This window comes from Gorilla gorilla, chromosome 13 (genome assembly GCF_029281585.2).
Source record: "Gorilla gorilla gorilla isolate KB3781 chromosome 13, NHGRI_mGorGor1-v2.1_pri, whole genome shotgun sequence".
Classification (NCBI taxonomy): Eukaryota; Metazoa; Chordata; class Mammalia; order Primates; family Hominidae; genus Gorilla; species Gorilla gorilla.
The window spans coordinates 43,833,207-43,856,254 of record NC_073237.2 but is presented as its reverse complement, the minus strand read 5'-3'; the positions used below and the strand labels follow the sequence as shown (position 1 = coordinate 43,856,254).

At 38.3% G+C, this 23,048-nt stretch overlaps 1 protein-coding gene across 2 annotated transcripts in view; it reads right to left on the bottom strand.

Moving 5' to 3' along the window:
* MLLT3 (MLLT3 super elongation complex subunit) overlaps nucleotides 1-20,872 on the bottom strand; it is a 277,019-nt gene extending 256,147 nt beyond the window's left edge. The window contains exons 1-2 of one of the 2 annotated variants that reach the window (XM_019034201.4): nucleotides 20,568-20,872; nucleotides 18,973-19,153 (exon numbers count right to left, since the gene is read on the bottom strand). In XM_019034201.4, the coding sequence (XP_018889746.1) occupies nucleotides 18,973-19,153; nucleotides 20,568-20,579 (193 nt within the window). In that variant the 5' untranslated portion in view covers nucleotides 20,580-20,872. Of the gene's footprint in view, nucleotides 1-18,972; nucleotides 19,154-20,092; nucleotides 20,466-20,567 lie in introns of those variants that run through there. The other variant, XM_019034202.4, reaches the window with a different exon arrangement.
* Nucleotides 20,873-23,048: the final 2,176 nt, after the last annotated feature.

Sequence of the window (23,048 nt, the reverse complement as noted above, 5' to 3'; positions counted from 1 at the left end):
TTGAGTGTCCTGAAAGCAGACAGATCCTCAATAATGTAGCTTCAATAAAAACTTCCTAAACCCTTTCTTTTTTTGTTCCTTTGAGAAAATGAAGCAATTTGCATTTACAGCTTAGTTCCTGTTTCCAAAATATCCCTTTAACTTTTTCTTTTCTCTTTTTATGGTGGGTATAAATAGCACCAAACTGTCAAATCACAGCTATTTTGTGTGCTACCTATACAAATAGGTCTGATTTCTGGCCAGTCATAAAACAATTACTGCCGAATTCCTCTGGCTCTTTGATATCCAGCTTGTCCACCGGGCTTCAAAGCTAGACTCCAGGACTTTTCTTGGGGCACTGCTGAAAAACAACCTCAACAGAAACACAGAAGATAAAATGTTCCCACTCCTATAAACACACAAAGATATAATCCCAGAAGTAAAACAATTCAGCAGCACTGTGGTGGGTTCTTCCCCCTCACGATAATTTAAGAGTACAAGTATTTTAAATTATTTTTTAGCGATATAAATCAATGAGAACTTCTTCCCCCTAACTCGTATGGCTATTTTCTCCATTTTCAAGCCTCCAAAAATTAAGAATTACTTTGGTTTCAGAGAAATTTTCTGATTTACTAAAATAACTTATCCCATGGGAACTTACTGGGATGGAATGAAAGTTCAGCTTCTTAAGCACATAAATAACTATACAGCATAGTATTTATTCAATGTAGCAAAACTCATTCAAGCTAGAAGCTTTCAATAAGGTTAAATGTGGTCAGAATTTCAATAAAGGAATTGTATGTATGGGCAAATTATATGTTTTGACTATAAATTAACAGAACTTTACTCTCACATGGCTTATAAAAAAATCTACATTTGTATATGGGATATGTGGGATGGGCACATACACACACAAATACCTAACCCATATAGCACACGCATGTGCTCAGGAGTGACAGTCAAACTATTTCCTGTTATCCCACTGCAAAAGCAATACATTTATTACAAGGAAGTAAATGTTAAGTCCTCATAGAGACACTTAGAATTTGGCATCTTGGAGGAGTGGCAAATGTAACATGATTATCAAATCTCCTACTGCCAGGCTCTTGTAACAATGTTTTATTAAGTTTGATATACATATACACACACACACACAGCATATGCACACATATATTTATTTATCTCCACCTAAAAAGAGAAAGACATGTCACTTTTTAATTCCTCCTGCCAATGGCATCATGCCAAATCAATTTTTCCTTAACCCAGTATTTTTGGCAGCTTTATCATAACATGCCATAATTCCACAAATTAAGTAGTTGGCTAACATGTGGCTCTGAATTAAAAGTAGATATGATATAGTCTCCCTCTATATACGAAAGATCATTTTTAGATATATACATAAAATAAAGACTACCTTTGCACCTAAAATCTGCCTCTAATTTCTCCTTCTCTTTCTCTTTACCATTAGCAAGAATCAAGCACTTTTGAAACATTAATCCCGATCTGATTTTGGCAGTCTTCTATAATCTTATCCAAGAAACCACTTGGACATATTTATCCAAAGACATATAGCCACATTGTTTTTCAAAATCTATATAATAAGCCAACTCTTATAAGTATATAGGTGAGCCTTCTATTTATAACCGGAAAACTTGGAGCCACCTGTTTCAGCTCTGATCTCAAGAACACCACTTTTACCTCTTAGGTCAAATCTGGCACCCGCAACTTAGTACTAAATTTCCTCAAAATAATGTGATTATGTAATCTCTCAAATTTCATTATGTTTTTTCCTCTGAATTTTGTTAACTAAGGCCAAATACATTAACATACAACAAAATTCTCAATGTGAGTGATAAAAATGCATTAAAAGTAACCTTTAATCTATGCTATTAACTGATTTTATTCTATTTTGGCACGTTTGAAGTAACTCATCTAAGGATTAGTTAGGCTTTTCTACACTTCTTTTTATCAGGACTCTACCATTCTTGATTTAGTTTTGAGAGAAAAGGGTTTGCAAAAACTATAATAATCTCACAGCTGGAGATGGCTGGAAAGTCCGTTAGTACTCATTGTGCCCTTAATTTGCAGGAAGCCTTTGTGCTCTTCTACTCCTCGTTTTACATGCTGAGCAGTTTTCACTGATAAAGTACTTATAGACCAGTTATTTTAGATTAATGAAAAGCCCAGTAAAATTTTATGTACAGTGGCTGTGAACTTTCTCTTTAAAATACTGAAATGTATCTTGAGAGTCTTGATTACATGAAAATCTTAACCCTGGTAATTTGCCTCAATAGTTTTCATGTGAATAGGCAAAGGCAGTCTTAAAATTGTTTAAGAAGTATTATTTTCAAACACAGAAGGTATCCAAAATTTCAGGCTATGAATTCAGATTGAATGGCTGAAGCCTCAGGGCAAACACACTGATTTAATCACGTAGCAGTGGGTTTCAAAATCTTGCCCTCTTCAGACTTAACAATAAAGTATTTCCCTGCCCTTTAAATCTATAGCAATAATGCAAACACATTATACAGAAGGACCCAACATTGTTGAAATTTTGTTGGGATTTTTAACATTACGACATCAATTCCAGGAGTACATGGTATTATTCTAACCCTACACTTATCCAAGATGAGATTTTAAAGTCAATGAGTTAGTATTTCCTCTGAACTTCAAGCCTAAAAAGGACATTTAAATATCCAATTATCAAGGATTATAAGTCAAACTCAATTTTCACAGTTTTCTAAAAGTCTTCAGATACAAAAAACAAAGTCTAACTTTAAATAGTCTAAGTTGAATTTTTTAAATCTGTCCCAATATAAGCAAAAATGTTGAGATTTGTTATATTCCAAGACATGAAAATATAATCATGTTAAAATTACTCATTTTCTGCTATACTACCTTCCTGTAAATCAGAAATTCAAATCATAGTCATATAGATTCATATCAAACACAGCTAGCATATCTGCAAAGTAGAAATGATAGTGTTTGAAACTAATAGGGTTAAACAATTTATTTTGTGAGGCCACTGGCAAAATCTACAGCAGCTGTCTAACTTTGCCTTTAACGATCATAGCAAAAGCTCAAGGAAGTGATCCAATGCAGCACTGGTCTTTAGTAACCAGATCGTTTCTATTTCATTTTCAGCCAACGGAATGGATAATGAAAACAAAATTATGCCTCAGTCAGTACGTTTACTTGACAAGCTAATTTTTAACAATGTTAAACTTTTATTCACATATATGGCCAGAAGTAAGCTGCATCTTTTTTCTGTGTAGATAATCTTAATAACTTTTAAATACTGGCTACACAAGATAAAACTTCAGATGGCTATCACTTCTTTAAACTCACTTATAAAAACTACTGGAAAACTTTTTAGCTATTCAAGAACATATTAAGCTAAAAAATAAAAGGCAAATGGTTAGTCATTGCTGTAAACTGTTGAGCCATAGATGTTTGATTCTTTCAGTGAAGAAAACTGCAGGATTTATACCATTTTATAGAAGACCTAAAACAACTGTATAATGATTTTTATAAAAGAAACAAACTCAATTCCTCAAGGATTACAATTTCCTACCAAAAACTACTTACACTGTTCAAAATAAACCAAAAATAGCTCTCTCATTACATATCATCATCTGGTTACTATCAATGTATCTGAGATACCTATTCCTACATTCTTTTCTACTTACCCTGTGGAAAACAGGTATTTCAGACACCTAGCTAATTGGGACTTATAAATATTTATTTATTTATAAATCAAGTGTCTGAAGAATGTGAATAACGGAAACAAAGTAATTTAAATAAGTGACCCAACAAAGTTATGCTTATTACTCTAGTTAATAACCACGGGTTCATACTAGAAAGACGCTCCAAAATAATTTCAAACTAAGTTATGTGGGAATAGATATGACACAACATTCCCCATTTCAATATTTATGATGCATATGTAACTATATTGTCTTACTCAAGTAATTCGCCTAAAGAGCAATTTTAATCCAGTATTTAACATAATTCCAATCATGTTTACTTCCACAAAGGTTTGGGCCAGAACAATTTTAGTCAGATTTTAAGCTAGTATAACATTTATACTATATGCCATAGGTAAGAGATACTAATTGATTATAAATATATCAAACATACTTTCTGATTATGAGTCCTATATCATCATTTTATACTATCTTAAGTAGAAGAAATCTCACTTCAACTATTAAGCATTTGAAGACAATTACCAAGTGTTGGTTTTGTAAAGGAGTACAAATTACTTAACATTTAATAATTAAAGTATATGCACGAATGGATATTCCTAAACTGACACACTTATGAATGGCTTACTGGTTTTAAAAAGTAACTCCCAAATGCTGGGTTAATATGTTTCACTTTAGGGACTTAAACCATAAATTCTTCAAATAAAATTAAACAAATTAGTTTGCAAGTAATTAATGATGAGAATTCAGTAACGTAAAACTATCCCTGCGTATTCTCTATGGCTGGGAAATTTAGCTGGTTATGTTCATATAATACACTTAGTGGGTCTTGGAGCCCACTGCCTGTAAAATCTCCCATGGAGATTCAAGACCACCCATTGAAAATAGAACATTATTGCCTCCAGCAAGAAGCTGGTACATAGGACTGGTTATTCAAGTCTTTTAAATACTATTTTATTGAGGGATTGCGGGAGGTGGGGGAGGGGTGAAGGCGGATTCATGAGTGGATGGGGGAGGAAAACTCAGAAAAAAACAGTAATTTCTAAAGCAGAGGTTCCTGCTGTACCCCCTTCACCCACCCGTACTTTTAAAACAGCTACATAAACAAAGTAATAAGTGCTCAGTTTCAGAGAGAATTACATTATACTCCATTTGAACAGGCTACAAAGTACTTTTATTTGAAAAGCTGCTTGTGCTCTGTTATAAACAATTTTACTCTGCACCAATTTCAGACAAGAGAAGATGGCTAGGGAGTGTGGGAGGTGGAGTTAGGAAAAATTCACCCAGTGTCTTTCAATGCCTTAAACAGTTGATCCAATAAAGATCCTTTAGAGAAAACTTTAAGTCTATTTTTTTTCTCCAAGTAAGCAAATCATACAGGAGGGCTTTTCTTTTCTAGGGTACTGCACCCTGTCTCTTTAAATTCCAGGCCTGCCCCATTTCCCACGCATTCAATGAAAGCCCCACGTTTGCTGGCCTCCAGCCCACAATGTCAAGTAGTTCTCTTGCTATTGAATTTCAAGATTATTCTTTTGGATCATTTGCCCTTTAGTTTTAAGCACACCAAAGCAAAAATAATGTCTTTCTACAATAACATAAAGAAAACTCAGAGGTCTTTACAAGTCTACAAGTAGAGAACACCTTGTCCTCTGGTTCCTCTTTCACTGCAAAATATGCTCCCACTCCATATGCTCCAAATAAGGGCCATTTGTACACTATCGTCATCTACCATAGTTTTGTCTGTCCTATAACAAAATGTTATGAGTATTTTTATTTAATTTGGTGCCAATTTGGAATCTCTTTGCAATACTCAAACCAGGTCTTCGTATTGCTCAAACTCTCCACTCTTCAACTTGGTCTCTGGGGTATTTGGTTATAACAAGTTTTAAAACAATTACTTAATTTTAAAACTATTATTTTATTTTTGCAGTTAAGACATCTATATAAATTAACTTACTAATAAAAGTAGCAAATAAACATTGCCATCTGTACTCATTGTGCCAAAGAGTATATTTTCCTCATTCTTGTACACACCTTAATCCTGAAGAAGGGATTCCAGGCCATTATCAATCACATTTAGAATTCTCTCAAAAGGAATAGACATAGTTAAGCAGAAATTTGTCAGCAGAACTAAACTAAGTTCATGGAATATAATCTTATTCCAAATGCTGGCAAATAGAATTTGAAGTTGCAATTTTATTCAAGCAGCTAATAAGAAATACCCAGATCATAAACATCATTGTTTATATTTCACAAACATTCTAAGGTAGAGTTAATCTATTTGTATTTTATGGATTTTGTAAAATTATCTACTACTAAAGGGAAAATGCCCTTATTTTTATTTGACATATAGCTTTGCTATGCATTAGTGCACAGTACACTTTTAAAGTTTAATGTCAAAATGCAAATGTGTTTTCTCACGGACTATAAAATCATGGACTTAATTAGATAAATTTTAGATTGCAGAGAGACCCTTGAGACAACTAAAATTAACCTCCTCATTTTGCGGAAATCATTTTTAGTTATGCTTAAGGAATATTCATATCAATCTGCATAGTATATAAAACATAAAATTATGTACTAATTTCCCTTTGTAAAAACCTCTAGTTATTTTTGTAGCTTATATATGAAATATTAATAAAATCATCTTAGTATCAAAATAGTTTGAATTTATGGAATTATGCATGAATTCTCCATCCAAAAAGGACCACTTCTTTCTCTGCCCTAAATCTTTTTTTCTCTATGCCTTATGTTTGGTACGTGTTTTGGTACTTTTTATTTCTTAAAAGTTCATGTTTAACTTCCAAATTATATACAAAGATGCACACACTGGAAATGAGTCTTTTATTTCCAATTATCAATACTATTTATTCTTCAACATAATCACCATATATCTAAGCAACATGATGACAGTCTTTTTATTTGTAGTTGATTTTTAAAGTCAGATGTAGGCTCTAGAAAAATTTTTAACACTACACAGCAAGATAGACATATTAATTATCGAAGTTATCAAAACTCCACAGGAAAAAAAGGCCAGAACTTTTCAAAACATTCCTAAGTACTCCAAAAATGTATACTGTACTGATATATTACACATGGGTATCTTTCTGTTACCAAGACTATCCTGTATGAATACACATTTATAAATCAGGTTAATCTCATTACTTTTATAACTTCAATACAAAATGTTAAGAAAGGTAAGAATGTTGTCTACATGTCTCCCTTTAAAGCTTACGATCAACTTATGAAACATTGTGCAAATACTCATAGTAACATTAAAGGAAAAGACTCAAAACGACAAGGTGGCAAAAATGTCAAATAGCAAAATTTGAAAATGTTTCTTGGGAAAGACAGTCTTAACCATGTTCCAAATTACTTTTAGAAAAAACTAAAAATCTTACTGTAAATGTGCCCATACATACATTTAAATACTAGTTTTACTTTCACATAATATGAGTCATTCAAGAAAACTTGAAAAAGCCAACAAATTTTACTGACAACAATAAGAAGTTCCTGATATCCCACGTCCCAGAGATCACTTATATTAACATTCTACGATAGTATTTCTTCCCATCTTTTCAGTGATGTATTTTTATTTATCACATACTTCTCAAAATGTGGGGTAAAGATGAACAAATCTAGCCATTCTAACACAGAAAATGAACTGAATCAATGATGTTAACCTAAAAAAGATACTCTGTCAAGAAGCATTAACTATAAGCTATTGTGTAGCCTTTACAATGTAAGAAAATTCCCATTTATTTGCAGCTCTATTTTAAATGTCTGCATTTGTGTATTTTTGGATAAATTATCGGCTCTAGTCAATTGCTTGACAATTTCCTTTATAGAATTGGAATGCTAACTAAAATTATTTTTTCTTTGACCTAAAAGTTATACAGCATGTTACAACTGAAGAGTAGAAAAGTACTTGCTTTTCAAAACAACTTCAATTCAGCATTTGAATTATTAAATGGAAAACCCTATTTATTCTTATATGTATGTATGCAAGTATGTTGGATGATCAAAAATTTCATATACTTTCTTCTAATCTGTTCACATGATAATACGGACAGCCCTCAATTAGCTTACATGGGCAGTCCTCAATTATTACTCTATTGATAATAAAAACACAAGTAATATCTGGTAAGTGATACTTCAGAAAAGCAAATTAAGTGACACAATTTCAAGGTCTATTTTATGTAAAAGACAAAAAAGCATGAAAAACTCAATGATCTAATGGCATGGTCAAGAGCCATAATTGAGGAAGAAGTTTCCTATCAACACTGGGTGGTCTTCTGAGTTCTTGAAATGCTCCAATCTACAAGTAATAGTTGATGGTTGAGGTGAATGGCGCCGATATGATCAGAAATTAACTTTTACAAGTGTAACTTAATCCCTTATTTGGTGAATTACTCATGTTATCTTCTACTTCCCTATTACTGCAGCAAGTCTTTCACCCATTTCACTGTCCATTCACCATAAGAAAGGATAAAATTCCAATACACTGATGTTCATATATTGGTATTTTATTTTCTCAAAAATATCATTCTCCGAACTACTACTTAGGAAGAGTGAGAAATTAAATACTCCACATGTCTATTGTCTAGCATGATAACCAATATAGCTATTTAATAAAGGGTAGTTATTATTTCATTGTTATAAAAACACTAGATCAATGACAATTGCAGAATTTATCCTTTTTAAAACTAAAGGAAAAACAGTATTTTCAGAGCTGCAAAAGCCCACACAGCTTATTCACTCCAAACACATCCTTTCTACCTCCCAGGCCAGGGCCTTTCCTGCCACACTGCTAAATACTGCTCCTACCAGTTACTGGAATACATTAGACTCTTATTTTTAAAGCTAAAAGGCTGGTTGTATTTCATGGATTAGGTAGTAAAAAAATGATAGAGCTGGCCAAGTCCTTCAAGTTTGTGTCTAGCTTTTCTTTTTAAGCATCCAAAGTAAGTGAAGAAAGAATAAGGGAGAAAAGAGAAAAATTCATTTTTGCCTATTACAAATGCTAGAACACATTCTAGAAAATGTGATTCTCAGCAGACACAATGTTTCCTGCTAAATTCAAGTGGTGGTTCTGTTTACACAAAGTCAATTATTAGAGGTGCAGAAGAAATGAGTTTCATAAATCTGAGTAATAATTTATAACTTACAGGAGTGGAAAGTAAAGTCAGGGATTCTAAAACCCTTTTTCTGACTTGCAATACCTGCCTTTATACGGTTGCCAAAAAATTCCAGTGTCAAGACATTACATTGATGGAGCTATAAGTAGTATCTACAGTGATAACATAGGTCCCATCCTTTCTGATGTGTAACTCTAATGCAACACAGGAGGAAAAAGAGATAACATATACAAAGGGAAGGGAGTGTTGGTCTAATGAAAGCATGTAACACATAACACGTGCTGCTTTGGTGCTCCATAAAATGAGGGAAGTTAGCTTCCAGCCCACTAGTTACTATTTCTGTGCATACAGAGAAAAAGTCATACAACAAGCATCAGACAATCTTGAACTGTGTCAACACTTTCAAATAACGTGTTCCACTAAATGCAACTAAATCTCAACAGCCCAAACCCCCCATTTTTCATTGACTCTATAAAACAGCTGCTTATTATAGAGAAACAGAGAAATAAGTAAAATGAAGGAAAATACTATGTGAAATAGAAGAATGTTTCTTCAATATAAAAAAGGTCGTAATTATTTAGCTTTCATTATTCATATTAATGAAGTATTTGTGGTAAAGGGTAAAGATGATATAAAGTCTACAATGAACCTGGTTTTTAAACACCCAAAGTGTTTTACATGTTTATCAAATGAATAGATACCTGGAATAATCAGACAGTATTCTATCCCCAGTACCATCCTTGGAGGGAGGCAGGGGAAATGGGACATAAAAACCTATCTGCAAAAATGAAAAGGCATCATTCAGACAAAATTTATATCTGAAAACATTAAGAGGCAAATTACCTCCCTACTCTCCAAGCCACTGCTATTATTATTAATACTTCAGGAAACTGTTAATATATATTTTGCTTTTAAAAATCAATATACACACACAGAGCATTTTGCCTGGTATTGATGAGGAAATAACTAATAATTTCTACTGGAAAGGAACAAAGAAAAAAAATCTAGTTTTGACAAAATCAAATATTTTAAAATAGAAAAAAATTAACTTGGCTTTGAGAATATCAACCTTCTAATATGTGTAACTAATTAAAGGTAACTAATTATATTTATAATCACTAATGAACATTATTTTAAAGATAAGCCATAATTTTCTTTAATAAAAAAAATGGTGACTTGATTTTATCCAAAAAGTTAATTGTTAACTGCTACATACCAACTAAATCACACCCAAATGCTAGCCTTATCTTTTTAGAAATTCTATCGTAATAGCCTTCTTCAGTCGTCAACCACTGCAAACTTACCACACTTAAATCAAAAGGATTAAGTCATGCAACATTACTTCTTAAAACAACACTCTGCACCCTTCATGTAATTGCAATTCTTACCACTGGGTGAATTGGGGACAAAATATCAGGAGATAACTACCACCCAGCAACAATTTTTTCTAATGATTTAATCTCAAAGGAAAACTTTAATTCATATAGAGAATTTGATTTTGTCTGAAAGTAGCTATAGAACTTTTTCCTTTTAAACAGCATCTACCATGGTTACCACCACTTAATTAAATCCTAGATCATGTCTACAAAAGCAGCTATTGCTGAACATTTGTCTGCTAATATAAGTGAATTATTACTCAATGTTTTAAAAGTAAACATTGACCACCATTTATTACTAGTTATCTTTGCACAGGCATACTTGTGACTCATTGTGTCTACATGCAAGATTGCTCCACATTTCTAGGCTTCTGATTAAAAGTAAAATGAAAGGGTAATCGAAGATGAAGAATCTCAAGTGTCCTTTCCAGCTCTAAAAAGACACAGCACACTGAAGGCAGGGACCTCCTCTTACTCTTATTTGTATCTCCCTCAGTCTTTCACTGTATCCTACATATATATTGCCTTTTGGTTAAGCACATTACTATGGCCATGAACTAAATTCTTAAATAAGACCCTAAGCCCAGAGAGGAAAACAAAACAAAATAAAGCACATCAATTTGACAAAATTAAAAGCTTGCGTATGGCAAAAAGATACCATAAATCAAGATAAAAGAAAAAAATGAGGCAAGATATTTTCAACAAAAATAACAAAGGAAGAACATCCTACAAACAAGAAAATAACAAACAACCCAATCTTTTCTTTTAAGAAAAAGGATATAAAAAGAAGTCAATAAAGAGGAAATCAAAAGTCAATATATATATATAAAACGCTCAATCCCACCAGGAACCAGAGAAATGTAAATGAAAACAAAAAGATACCAAATTTCAACTCTGAAAAATAGGAAATATTAAAATAGCCAAAATTGGCAAAGATATAGAGGAAAAATGGTACTCATTTTCTTGACAGAGTATAAACTGTCAGAACCACTTTTTAGAGCAATCTGACAGCAGCTAGTACAAATGAAGACACACGTGCCCACAACTCAATAACTCAAAATCTAGGCCTATGTCCAAACCCTTGTTCATCTGCACAAGGTAACATGCACAAAGATGCTCACTGCACAGAACAGAAAATGACCTATTTATTTCTTAATAGGAAAACAGAAAAGTAAAGTATACAATATATTCCCATGATGAAATACTAAGCAGAAGAAATTAAAGAGAATGACGTGGCTCTTTACAGATGAAATGTGGACAGGTTCAGAAACGGAATTGAGTGGGGGAAAAAAGCAAGATGCAAATGTATTCACTCATAAAAATATTCTGGTATTAAATAATGGCAATGGTTACACAACCTTATGAATATACTAAAAACCACAGACTTGCACACTTTAAAAGGGTGAATTTTGCATGTGAATTATATCTCAACTGAAAAAAAAAATTCACTAGCATGACCCTCTTCATGTTGATTTTAAGACACAATACATTATTATTTGTAAGCAACATATATGTGCAAAATAAATAGAATGGAAGACAGACTGAAGGGTTGGAAGAAAAGGCTGGGAAGCATTTTAAAACATTAGCTGCATCTATAATAGTTAATTCTCCAGAATCCAAACAAGGAGTCAAATAAGATAATATGTAAACATTTATTCATTCTTGGTAGTGGGGATTTGAATGTTTGTTATATCATTCTCTGCATTTCCCCATGCTTTTTTTTTTTAATTAAAAAAGCAGCCATGGACTACAAAGGACAAAAAAGGCACATCACAAAAGACAAATGGTAAATAAATACATAAAGAAAGATATGTGGCGCTGCTAATCATATAAATGCAAACCAAAATGAGGTAGTTTTTCCACACAGATTGGCAAAGATTTTTTTAAGCTGTTAATTTCCAGTTTATATGCCTGAGGAAATATAAACCGGGACAATCTTTTTGGAGGAAAGTTTGGTAATATATAACAAAATTTTAACTCTGTATACCTTTTGACTCCACAACCTCCCTTCTAGAAATTTAACATAAACAAATTATTAGAAAAACCGTTAAAATGAATGTCAAAGATGTCCATCATAGCACTATTCATAACAAATCAAAACTGGGAACAATCCAAAACAAGTATAATAAATCCATATACAATGTCATACCAGAAAAATCCAACAATTTTAAGAGATGATATGCCACAAGGGTAGGAATGTTCCTCTGTGCTTTATCTCCAGCTCTAAGAAGGGTGCTAGGGCTGGGCGTGGTGGCTCATGCCTGTAATCTCAGCACTTTGGGAGGCCAAGGCGGGAGGATCAACTGAGGTCAGGGGTTTGAGACCAGCCTGGCCAACATGGTGAAACCCTGTCTCTACTAAAAATACAAAATTAGCCGGGCATGGTGGCGCATGCCTATAATCCCAGCTACTCGGGAGGCTGAGGCAGGAGAATTACTTGAACCCGGGAGGCAGAAGTTGCAGTGAGCCAAGATCATGCCATGCACTCCAGCCTGGGTGACAAGAGGGAAACCCTGTCCCAAAATGAAAGAAGGAAGGAAGGAAAGGAGGGAGGGAGGGAGGCAGGCAGGCATGCACATAGTAGAAGCTAAAAAAAAGCACACACTTCTTGAATGAATGAATGTTAATAGTTAATATTGATGTATATGTGTATATATATAAAGATGTCTAACAAATATTAACTATGGTTATATATGAAAATTTCAGATAACTTGTCCATGGTTTGACTTTTCTACAATGAACAAATATCTACAAATTAGAAAAAAAAAACATTTCATTTGTTTAAAAAAATGAACAAGGTTCTTCATAAAAGCTACACCACAAAATTGTGCCATGTAATTTCCCAACTTCTATGACATCTCTTTTGAAGATTCAAAACAAGAAAAGTTCTATATCTTAGAACTGTAAAAGTGATGTTAAGTAGTGGGGATTACCTGTAATAAATGACTAGAAAGGCAAGAAAGGGGCCAAGGTTGGTCCATGGAAGACCCATGAGAAAGAAACTTCAAAGAACCAAGAGAAGGAACAAAGGACCTTTAAGGCAAAATTATCAAACCAAGTGATATCCCTGCCTGGCCTACTTCATAAAGATAGGTAGTTCTACAGAGGGGCAACTACAATAATGAATGTAAAAGACTTCTGCATAATTCAGGTAATGCATCACAGAATGGACAGTGATAGGCCGGGCACAATGGCTCATGCCTGTAATCCCAGCAATTTGGGAGTTCAAGGCTGGTGGGTCGCCTGGGCCCAGGAGTTGGAGACCAGTCTGGGCAACATAGTGAAACCCCATCTCTACCAAACACACATACACACACACACACACACACACACACACACACACACACACACACATACTGCCAGGCATGGTGGTCCACGCCTATAGTCTGAGCTGTTTGGGAAGTGGCTTGAGACCAGAAGATGGGAGGATGGCTTGAGTCCAGGAGATGGAGGTTGCAATGAGCTGAAATCACGCAATTACAACCCAGCCTGGGTGACAGGGCCAGATCATGTGAAAAAAAAAAAAAAAAGAATGGACAGTAATAGTAGGTATAAAATATGTCCAGAAAAACCCAAGTTTAAATTATCCTTTTCTGAAAAAAATTTTGTTAGGTAATCATTCACCGGAATTTAATGAGGCAAAATACCTTGGAAGATTTACCTTTTCTCTTTCCATTAAGTAAGTTTTTATTAGCAACAATAATAACAATCAGCTTCCATGTATTGGGCAATTTATGTGTGCCAGATTGTAGGCCGAATACTTTCTACCAGCAGTTCTCAGAGTGTAGAGTTAGGATCTTAGGATCCCTATGATCTTTTCAGGTGATTGGTGACATTAAATCTGTATATATAATAAAATCTATTAAGTTATTTGCCTTTTTCCTTCCCATTCTCTCGTGAGTGTGTAGCAGAGTTTTCCAGAGGCTACAGGACATGTGATAACACAATAGACTGAAAAGAGAAGCAGGTAAGAGGACCTAGTTGTCTTCTATTAAAACAAAGAGATTTGGAAAAAAAAAAAAAAAGAAAAGTAAACAATGCCCCTCTTGTCACTGTTTTTAAGAAAATGTTTATTTTTCATTAAAATGTTACCTGTATGTTAACATGTAATAGGTTACTACCTTTAGACAAATTAATTTCTTTAAAATATCTCCATTTTAATTTCTAATACACTAAAATAGATATAACTTACACAAAAAAACTCTATGCGTTCTTCAATTTGTAAGTGTAAAAGGATCTTAAGCCCAATAAGTATGAAAACAGTTGATTTATATTTCAACCTCAACTTATGAGGTAATAGTTCTATTTTGTCATCATTTCCATAATGCAAATGAGAAAAGAGACACAGAAGTAACTTGTCCAAAACCACACAAGGAGTCTCTTAAACCAGCATTTGAATACAAGTCTGTAATTCCTAACCCTAAATTCTCTTCATCTTTAAGCAACAATATCTACCCAAGATATTAAAGACCACTTTTAGATCTTTAACTTTTAGATAGCTACATGCTAATCCCTATTTTTAAAACAATATTCTATATTGGGTTTTTATTCTTTTTCAGTTTTAAAAAGTTATGTGTGCTCATTGAATGTTTTAAATATACAGAGTTAACTTTAAAAAAAATCAAACACTACAAAAATAACCTCCCACCACCACCACAAGTAGCTACTAAACTACTAGTAAGAGTTTGATGCCCGCTAATGCAAATTTACTTATTTACAGACATACACATGTATAGACATACATATACTTATCTGCACAAGCACTTTTTTGAAAAAATGAGATCACAATGATTTAGCAACTTGCCTTATTTCACTTAATTATTCTTGAAGATCTTCCTGCATCTACAAATAGATATACCTCTTTTTATAGATTATCATCATTTAATTGTATCCAGTTGAGGGTCCCTATATGGCTTGCTTCCAAATTTTGACTATTACAAAAACAGTCACAAGAAACATGCTGTATCTTTGTGTACTTGTGAGAACATATTTGTCAGAAAATTCCTAGAAGTAAATTTGCTAGGCTAAACAGTATAAACATTAAAAATCTTAATAGACCTTGCCAATGTTCTCCAAAATACCCCTGCCCAATTTACATTCTCACCCACAGAATATGAGATTTCCTCCAACAATTCAGCTTTTAAGTGCCTTGGAAAATTATACTTTATGTGCTTCAAAATGCACAGCAGTAAAACTGTTCTCACTGGTCATCTAAATTTCATACAGAACCCTACACAAATAACACTCGCTGAATGCATCAGAACAGTCACTCATCTTCATTTTGTTCCTTGTACCTTTTAAATGACCCTGAAGAGAAAATATACCAGATGCACACAACGTCTTCAGCTAGTAAGCCCTCAAATATTAGTTACCTTGATAAAAGCCTACCCAAATTATTTCAGAAGACCATTTAACACAAATCAAAACTATGCAGTAAAGCTGGCCTCATACACTCAAAGGAAAATTGTTAGAGTGGATTTATTAAGCTTTATCTGCCCACTCAAAGGACTAAGGCTACAAATAAAAAGCTATCAAATCATACCAGTGGCCAAATTAGCTTCCATAAAATAATAAGCAACAGATTTCATATCATAAATGTCAGTGAAACAAATTGCAATAGTAAGGATGGCTGTAACTGGAAAAAAAGTTCACTCAAATTCACATCATACTAAAAACAAAAACATTAATATTTTAAAAGAACTGTTTTGAATGTGACTATTCATTTCAGTCATATCAGACTAGTACAAATCTTTGGGACTAATAAATAAGATATTGTCTTTTTTTGCAGGTAAATAGTTTAAAAATGCATCATACTCTGACCTACCTGTTTTGTCATGGCTAATAGACATTCCAGGCTTCACCATTTCATCAAAATCTCTTTTCTAAGATTTTGTGCCAGTAGTTTTAAATTGAAGGTCTCCCACCCATCTTTGTGACAGAGTAAAACCTCATTAATTCAAATCCAATTAGCTCAATTCTGAAATGGTATACGTAATTCTCATTAGGCAACAAGTTAAAAATACTATAATTTTTTCTCCTACAAATTCTAATATTACTGTGAAGTAAAGGAAATCAACCTGAAAATCAATTCACTTTTCCAAACCAAAGATTTACAAAACTAAGGACTCTTTCATCTTTGTGGCTGAGCAGTTCATCCTCAGTCCTAAGGCTCATCTCTGTTTAGCAGCTACTGTATACAGTGAAAGTGATTTAGATTGTCACTATAGCCAAGACAGCTTATTTATTATAGAATATGAGCATTTCTTTTAAAGATCTTATAACTCAGATTTCTCACAAATTCATATTTTCAGTTTCTCCAATTTCCAGTTGGTAGAATTTTACTCTATCACTTATAGATCTACAATGTAGCTAACATAACACTTCAAAAGGTACTGGAAGTAGACATACAAATTCTTGGCATTCTTATTCTATACTTATTCTTATCATTTTGAAAGACTTTATAAGCCAAAAAATAAGTCCCAGGATTAAGTGGCATGTTTGGTGTTGCTTGAACTTACAACTATTCCCAATGAACAGAGAAACCTTCTCTTGCAATCTGAATCATGTGTAATTACAGTATGACAAGGTCTCCCCTGGGTGATGTAAGCTGGCACTTTTCCCAGGACTTGTCCCATCATGGGAAGCACGCATACAAATAAAAATCCAAAAATAAACATTTTAAAACAATGGCTTGTAGGCTGCATAGAGAACCTCCACAGTTGAGTATAAAAATTGAGGAATCCAACCAACAAGCAGACATCTCTCACCAGAGACCTCTGAGAAGTCATCACTGCTATCAAGCAGCTTACCACGCCTAGCAACAACTCCCAGGTGTGGCCTATGTGAGCAGCACCCTCATGTTCCCTCAGGGTAGACAGAAAATCATTAAGTATAGGAAATAAAAATAACATCAATGCACACATCCACTGAAGCAGAAAAACAATGGCAAAATAGAGGTTGATCATCTTTAATTTCATAATGCCAATTTGTTGATTGTCAAGGTGCCTAAACAAAGTTACCTTACGAGCTGCATCTTCTGCCAACTGAGTTAATTTTCCTAATAAATGCTGCTTTTTAAAAGCTTATTTCACCTTGAAGTGAACTGCAGCCAAGTAGTAGTAATAATGTGTACCAAGGATCTTAGAAAGTGGTTTCTTTTGTTTAAACTCCTCTGCTCTACAGACACATGGAAAGGGAGAGAGAGAATCCGAGAAACAGCATATCAACCTCATCAGTGATAGAAATTTGACATCGCTCATCCTTACCACAGTTTGGAGGAAATATGAAATATAATAATCTCTGACTATATTTTAACATAAAATGCTAACAAATTTCAAATGTTATTTCCTATAGGCCATGCATATTTCTAGCCCTCTATAAGAAACTGGATTTATTTATTAACCATCCAACAAAGACCATCAAATTCAACTGTTCAAGTTTTCAGGAGGAGTTATAAACCAAACCACTAAAGGCAAAAAATACAATCCTACTTCCCATTACATGAGCTCTGGAAACAAAACTAAGCACCAATACAAACCTCTGCCACCTCTAAGGCACACGGCCTTTCTCCTTTCTTTATTCAGCCCCCTGAATGTTCAATAATTTCCACATAGCTCTAAGCGGAATGGATTTATTATGATGTTACTGTAAGAAACGACAGGAGTTCTAGATGCCAATAAAGATTACGGATCAAATGGAAGATAACTACTAACCATTGTGTCGACTTAGATAAATAAACCTGCTCACAAACAAAGCACCTTATTGTATTTGTACTATTACCTTCACTAATCCAACTAAAACAACCAGACATTAGTTTTCCAGAGGTTGAAGGGAAAAGAAATCGGTATTTCTCAAACCCTCTTTAAATTTCTTTCAAAATGACACTCCGTTTCTTTTTTCCAAAACTGTCCTGCCCATTATGGAAAATGTTTCGGACCGCAGAGGCCCAGTAGGATTATGCAAACTAGACTCCAAGGCTAAGAACCAAGGTGGGGAGGGACCGAAGCAAAAGGCTTCCTCCACATCGTTCCTCTTCAACTTAGCTTCGACCTTTGCAAGAACCGGCTCCCTGCAGATCACATCCGGCAGACACTTTGGAACGTTGCTCAGAATCAAAGGAGCAGTCAAGTGGCACGCGGGGGGTGGGAGGGAGGAACGAGTAAGCCCCCCAAGTAAACATAAAATCCAGACTGGAGTGGGGTGTGGCGGTGGCTAAGCCACAAAAAGAAAAGTCTATGGCAACTGGCACCTGGTGCCTCATACACAGACAGGAAAGCAGAGAAGACCCTAAAGAGAACCGACTTGCCAAGACTGAACAATAACTACATCCAATACATTCTTTGCTAATAACACAGGTAAATCTCAGTTTCTCTAGGAAAACACACACACACACACACACACACACACACACAAAGTGTTTATTCCCTCCAGTCCGATTCCCCACATCTCCAAACTCAACAACTAATTGCACCTTTCCCACAGAACCCGCGGCTAACCCCAGAGGACTGGTGAGGGCTGGCTTGGGATGAATAAACACTCGACACCTGACGGTCCTTTCTCTGCGGTGACTTTCACCAAGCCGAAGTGGCGCGCGCGCGGGCAGGCGGGAGCCGGGACCTGGCCCGCGCGGCGCCGCGCACCCGGATCCCGAGGCTACGCCGGCGAGTGCGGCGCGGGGGGCGGGGAGCGGGACAGCGGGACCGCCCGGGCCAAGCGATTGTTTCCTCGCCAAGCAAAGACATTTTTTATCAAGACCCTTTTGTATTCGAGCCCTACCTCTTTTTGGCCTAGGAAAGCTTTCGTGCAAGTGGAAGACGACTTTCTCCACAAAGTGCTGTATGTTACTGTGCTCCGGACCGCGTACGAACACCATCCAGTCGTGGGTGAAGCCCTCCACGGTGGGTTTTTTCCTCACCTGGGCGCGGTGCCCCAGCTCCAGCTTCACCTGCACGGCACACTGCGGGCAGGGGGAGGAGAGACAGCCGTGAATAACAGGAAGGCGACGATTCGGCAGTGAACGTTGCGCCTGACATTTTTTTCCTCCTTCTTGAAACGCACATAAAAGGAAACGGCGGTGCCCTCTGCATCCACGTTTCACGCGCGTGGGCGCGCACACCCCACACCCCCAAATATACCCGCCCGCCTGGCCCGGCTTGGCCCCAGGCGCCCCGGGCCCCGCATCTACATCGGACAGGATTGTAACGGAATGTTATCCCCAGTCAGGAAGGGGGTCGGGGAAAAGAGGGAGAACACACTCAGCCACGACAAGCACGACAACAAATGCATCGGAAACAAATCAGAAGGCGATGCCGGGGCGGTTTCCCGGCGTGGGAGGGGAGGTGGTTGGGACCCAGGGGGACCGAAGGGCTCCTGGCGAGCCCCCTCCCCGAAAGTACCGCGGCGACAGGCACACGCCGAGGAAGTCTTTGTGTACGTGTGTGTGCGTGCGTGTGGAGCGCTGTGCCAGGCGGAATGGAAACTACAGGCAGCCTCTGCTGATGGGCACAAACTCCCGTGCTCTTGCCACGGGGTTCGTGCACAACAAAAATGAGACGTCGTCATACACACTGAAACACACACACACACGCCCGCAGGAAAACACGCCGAGGCATCCATAACTTAGAGCACCCCGCACCCCCCAGCGAAAAGCCCCACGCGATCGGCGAGGCCAGTCGAACCGAGCCCCCCAACACACTTTCAAGAGCCCAAGTGGCTCCAAAGTATCTCCCACCTCCCCCCAAAAAATGAAATTCAGAAAGGCAGGGCGGCGGGCGGACAGCCGCCAAGCCTCGGCTCGCGCTCAGCACCTCCCTGCGCTGGGGCAAAGTTGCGTGCGGCCCCGCCGCTGTCAGCCCCGCACACTTCGGCTCACACACGCGCGCCGCGGAGAACGCACCATCGTAGCGGCCGCGGCGCTTTGCGGAGGTGCGGCCGCCGAGGCTGCTCGCCGCGTCCCCGGACTGTGCCCGCAGCTCCCGGCGGCGGCGGCTGAAATATGGCTGAGTTATTCGCCTCCTTCCACCGTGTGTGTGTGTGTGTGTGTGTGTGTGAGTGCGCGCGTGTGAGCGAGAGGGAGTGTGTGAGTGCGCTTCTTGTGATTGCAAAGAGGCGAGGAGGGAGGGAGGCGCGGGGGGTGGAGGGGCGAGTGTGAGCGTGTGTGTGTGTGTGTGTGTCTGTGTGTGTGTGCGCGCGCCGGGGGGGTGGGGGAGGAGGGGAGCGGAGGCTGAGGGAGAGGCGGCAGCTCCCTGCAAGCCGTACCAACCTTTCTCTAATTGGAACCGCGGAGCGCTGGCGCTGTCTGGGCTGCGGCGGCGCAGGGCGAGGAAGGAAAGTGGGGGAGGGCTTTTATTATTATTTTTGCGCGTACTTACCGAGCTAGCCATGCCTGGGGGCCCGGAGGTTTGCTGGGGTGTTGTGTGGTACCCCCCCTCCTCCGCCCCCCCTCAGCTGTAATTCATGAAGAGGCTGCTATGAATGAGAGCGCGCCCAGGAGCGGAGGGTAGATGGCGGACATTCTCTGCCTTTTTCCCCCCGCGCTCGCTTGCTCGCTCGCTCGCTTATTAAACTCAGCCCCAAAAGCAAAAGCAGCAGCAGCAGCAGCAGCTCCAGGGTAAAGAAGATGATTCCGGAGCATGCGCCGTGGCGCCTGACACCCGGGCTCCGAGCCTCACAGGGCGGAGGGAGGGCTTGCGGGCGGGGCGGAGCGCGCGGGGAGGCAGAGCGAGCGAGCCAGGGGGAGCTCGAAAGAGCCAATCACCTGCCACCTCCCGAAACCCCGGCGGCCCGCAGCGCCACACTGGAAAGCCTCGCTTAAAGTAACAGGTTCCTGCTGGGGGGGGTGGCAGGGAGGGGACGCAGGAGTGGGGAGAGCGGCCAGCTGGGGAGCCATCCCAGCCCCTGTGTAAACTCTGCTCGCCGTACAATAAAAAACGGATTAAAACTGCTGGAATGTAGCCACTGCTTAGAGCCCCCAGCAGCCGGAGAAGGGGTGTTAAATCAAGTCCTTAGCTAGTACGCACGGGGAGGAGGGAGTGGGCTTTCTTTTACTTTCCACCACGTATTTCTGTGGTTTTGTGCTGAAAAGACAAGAACTCACACCCAAACAAACTTACTTAAAGAGAGCGAGAGAAATGCCATCCTGCAAAAAACGAGCATGAAAATAGCAATCACTGAGGCTGTTCTAACCCGCAACGATCCCCTGGCCCCCTGCCCCACCCACTCACAGGCACCCGCCCGCCACCCTCACTCCCCGCCCTCCTGCCACCGCCACCGAAAATTTGAAAATGAAATGAACAAGGGAGAAACAAGGATGCTATTTCCTTGCAAGGGAACGCCTTCCGCGTTGGTAATCCCCGGCTGGGAAGCTTCATAAAGCGGTGCCCAGGTGAAAGCAAGACACCTGGGAGTGCCGGGTACAGACCCTCGGGGACCAGACTTGGAGTTGTTTTCTTCGGAAGGCTTCCCCTCCTGACAGCCTACTGAGTTGCATCAGAACGTGGAGGATTGTCCTCTGAGGACGCGCGGGGCAACCGGGAGTCTTAAAATAGCAGATAAAGTTAATACTGACTGTAATGTGCGTAAATTGGATTATAATCTTTAGGCGTATTGGTGACAACCAGCGTAATCCATCTCTGGGTATTAATCCGGTTAGACTCCCGGGTGACAACCAGTCGCAGGAGTGTTCCCAGAGTCGCGCCTCTGCAAATGTTCTCACTCGCGTTGTATTTGATCTCAGCGGCCGGAGACAGAACAGCGCGGCCACGCGTGGGGCGCGGAGAGGAGTATCAACTACTGGCTTCCTTTAGAAACGCAGATAACCTTTAAAAAGGAAACGGATAAGATCTAGACGATTGATTTGAAAGTGAAAGATGGATGTGACTTTGGTTCGTTAAAAAAAGATCCTTGCATCTTCCTAGCCCTTAGACCTCTTTTGCCTTCTCTTTACTCCCCTTTTTCCCTCGCCTTCCAACTTCTTGCTGAACCTTGATTTTTCCTTCTCTTCTCCTTGCCTTTCCTCTTTGTCCCTCTTTCTTTCCTCTTTGTCCCTTTCTTTCCTCTTTGTCCCTCTTCCTCTTTCTGACTGAACTTCCTTGCTTTCCTCTTTTCCCTTTTCTTCCCTTTTCCACAAAAGCAAGTTGTCTCGGCCCTTGAATTGAGAGCAGAATAGCGGGGAGGACGTTACCCAGGGCGTCCTGTGTCCTCGCTGTTAATTTTCAGTTCTCCCAGCATCTCTCAAAAAGATCCTGGGAATCAGGTCGGACCACTTGGAACCAAGTGGTTTAGTTTGTTTCCAAACCAGCAGCCTTCCAACTCAACTTCTGATTCCCTAAAACTGATATTCCGCTGCCTGTCAGTTATAATCAAGAAACTTCTTTGGCTTGAGGTCCCCGGTTCTTCCCAGCCTTCTACAGGATTTAGCATAGAATGGAGCAAACGACTGAAGGTAGAAACATTTTAATCTAAATCCAAGGGCTTAGATTTGTCAACTGACACACATATACATAACTGCATATCATCCTGTAGGTATATGCGTCGCTGTGTCTGTATGTGTGTACAAGGACTACGTTTATATTCGCAGAGACAAGCTGTGTGGGTAGTATCTACGTGAAGGGGGGACCTATTTGTTGTGCATTATTAAACTTTTGATAAAATAATCAAATTTGAGAGCAGTCCTTTGTAATAATAATATTGGAAACTAAAGGTTATCTGGATGTGCCATTAGTAAAGCCATTTCTTATTAAGAAGTAACCATTAACAGCGAGTGTAGCTCAGGACACAGGCAAAAAACAACAATCCCATTCCCCGTTTGAGTTCATTTCAGGGTTTAACTTCTTCCGGCGCCAGCCACCGGA